Below are 2008 nucleotides of genomic sequence, written 5' to 3'. Positions count from 1 at the left end.
CTTCATCTTAGATGGAATGAGGGGAGTACATTTTCAGCATACTTTCAGTTTTTTTAAAACAATGAAAAACGCTGCACTTGCTTTAAAAATATTGCACTATTGCTGTTGCACTATTTACTATTGCTGTTTACTTTGTCACATTGGTGCATACAGTTGATAAAACATTTATTGTACTCTCCTGTATTTAAAAACGTTTAAACTAGATTTTCCAGAGAGGTTTGGAAAGACATGAGGGTGAGTAAATGATGACAGAATGTTCCTTTAAAAAATGGCTTGGTCTTGTTTAACGAAATAAAAAACATCAGTAACAGTGGACGAGTGATTATCATTCTAATGCTCTCTTTGTTTTTAGATGAATTTGACCTATTATGTCTTTAACCGAGATTGCACTAAGCATGTCTTGTGTGCGGATGTATATTTCGAGTCTCTTGTGGATTTCATTCACTGGCTCTGCAGCCATTCTATTCTCAGTTCAGCCACCTCTTTGCCGTACCAGTCGTGTAGTTTGGAGAAGCAGCCTGTGCCGGGTGAAACGGGGCTCTCGAGTGACCCGCCGTTGGTCTTCCTCCGCGGAGGTACCGGAGGTGGTTTGACTCCATCCCCCCTCCCGCAGTCCCCTTCCCAGACGCAGCCCTCGCTGACACCGTTTGGCATGCTGGTGGGTTTACTCCAAGACACCCCATTTTCTCTGCTAGACACCCCTTCCTGCGAAGGCCCTGTAATGGCGGCGTTCTGTAGCGAAAAGGTTGCTGGTTGGAAGCTTGTTGCTCCTTGCACTTGCGGCTGGTGCTTCTTCGGCTTGCTTTTGGCTTGTGAAGATCTGGCTTCTTCTTGTACCTCCTCCAGCTGCCTCTCCAGCTCCTTCACGACCAGCCGCATGTAGTCGAAACTCGCCCGGGACAGAGCCTTGACCCACGATTCCATAGTGGCCTGGTTCTCCGCGGCCATCTTGTAGACCCTCGCTTTGACACAATCGAATTTAATGGCGAAGGCGAACTCTTCGGATTCCGACTCGCAGAGCTCCACTGTGCAGCCTTCCAGGACGATGACGCCAATCGGCTCTCGGCTTTCCCTCTCCTCGAAGTAGAACAGCATGTTGCCCTTCAGAATAAACCAGCGGCGGTGGTACGCCGTGTTCCGTTCCCCTTTCTTGAAGAGGAAGCCTGTCTTGTCTGGAGGAGAGTTGCATGTGGCATAATGCGTCACGCTCCTCTCATTCAACTTCATAATGTTCTCTGAAACAGAAATCAATAAAGATGACACCGTAAATACATTTACAGCAAATATTAGAGATATACTAATAATATTTTACTTTAATAATATTGATTTAACACAAATAGTGGTCGACCGATATATCGCCAAGGCCGATATTTGCCATTTTTTAAATATCGGCATCGGCCGATAAGTTTTCCTGTTTAGCCGATGCGTTCGAGGTGGGACTTTTATTTTGACGGCGCTGAGAACAGCAGCGCCTAAGCACACAGTGCTCACATTCTCCCTCAGTTATCAGACAATGTATGGCTGTGTTTACACTGGCAGAAAAAATCCAATTCCCTCAGAACTCCAAGCCACCACTATGCAAGGATGACACGTTTGCCCATAAAGATAGCGTTTTAATGCCGGTGAGCTGTATGCGCTCGCATTTTATAGAGATGGAAACTTTAAAAAAAATTGCATATTCAGGAGCTGGTTTTCAACCCGTCCCGTGAATTTTATTAATACAACAGCTTCGCTACTAAAAGCTACATTATTTTTCTTAGCAATGAGGTGATAACTTTCACTTGTTTGCAAGCTTCACACTCGCTCTATCTCTCTCTCTCTCGTTAATTCATTCGAATTCATTTAAATAAATATCGTCTTGGCGCTACTTTATTTCACTAAAGAATTCTACCTCTAACGAGCTGTATAAAATAGCATACCAAATGAAAATTACCGTCATTCTCCGTTATTTATCCGTTCAGTCAGATTTTGAGCTGCAAAACATCCATGACAGCCGTTGTCCATGCTG

General features: G+C 44.3%; 1 protein-coding gene across 4 annotated transcripts in view; it reads right to left on the bottom strand.

Moving 5' to 3' along the window:
- Positions 1-2008, bottom strand: part of LOC107725116 (sesquipedalian-1-like) — a 5120-nt gene continuing 3112 nt past the window's right edge. For all 4 annotated transcript variants that reach the window (XM_016534272.1, XM_016534273.1, XM_016534270.1 and 1 more), the window contains exon 3: positions 1-1235. In XM_016534272.1, the coding sequence (XP_016389758.1) occupies positions 442-1227 (786 nt within the window). In that variant the 5' untranslated portion in view covers positions 1228-1235 and the 3' untranslated portion in view covers positions 1-441. The remainder of the gene's footprint in view (positions 1236-2008) is intronic.

The sequence above is a fragment of the Sinocyclocheilus rhinocerous genome, unplaced genomic scaffold (assembly GCF_001515625.1).
Source record: "Sinocyclocheilus rhinocerous isolate Xijiao unplaced genomic scaffold, SAMN03320098_v1.1 scaffold1295, whole genome shotgun sequence".
Taxonomy (NCBI): domain Eukaryota; kingdom Metazoa; phylum Chordata; class Actinopteri; order Cypriniformes; family Cyprinidae; genus Sinocyclocheilus; species Sinocyclocheilus rhinocerous.
This window is presented reverse-complemented; position numbering and strand designations above follow the sequence as displayed.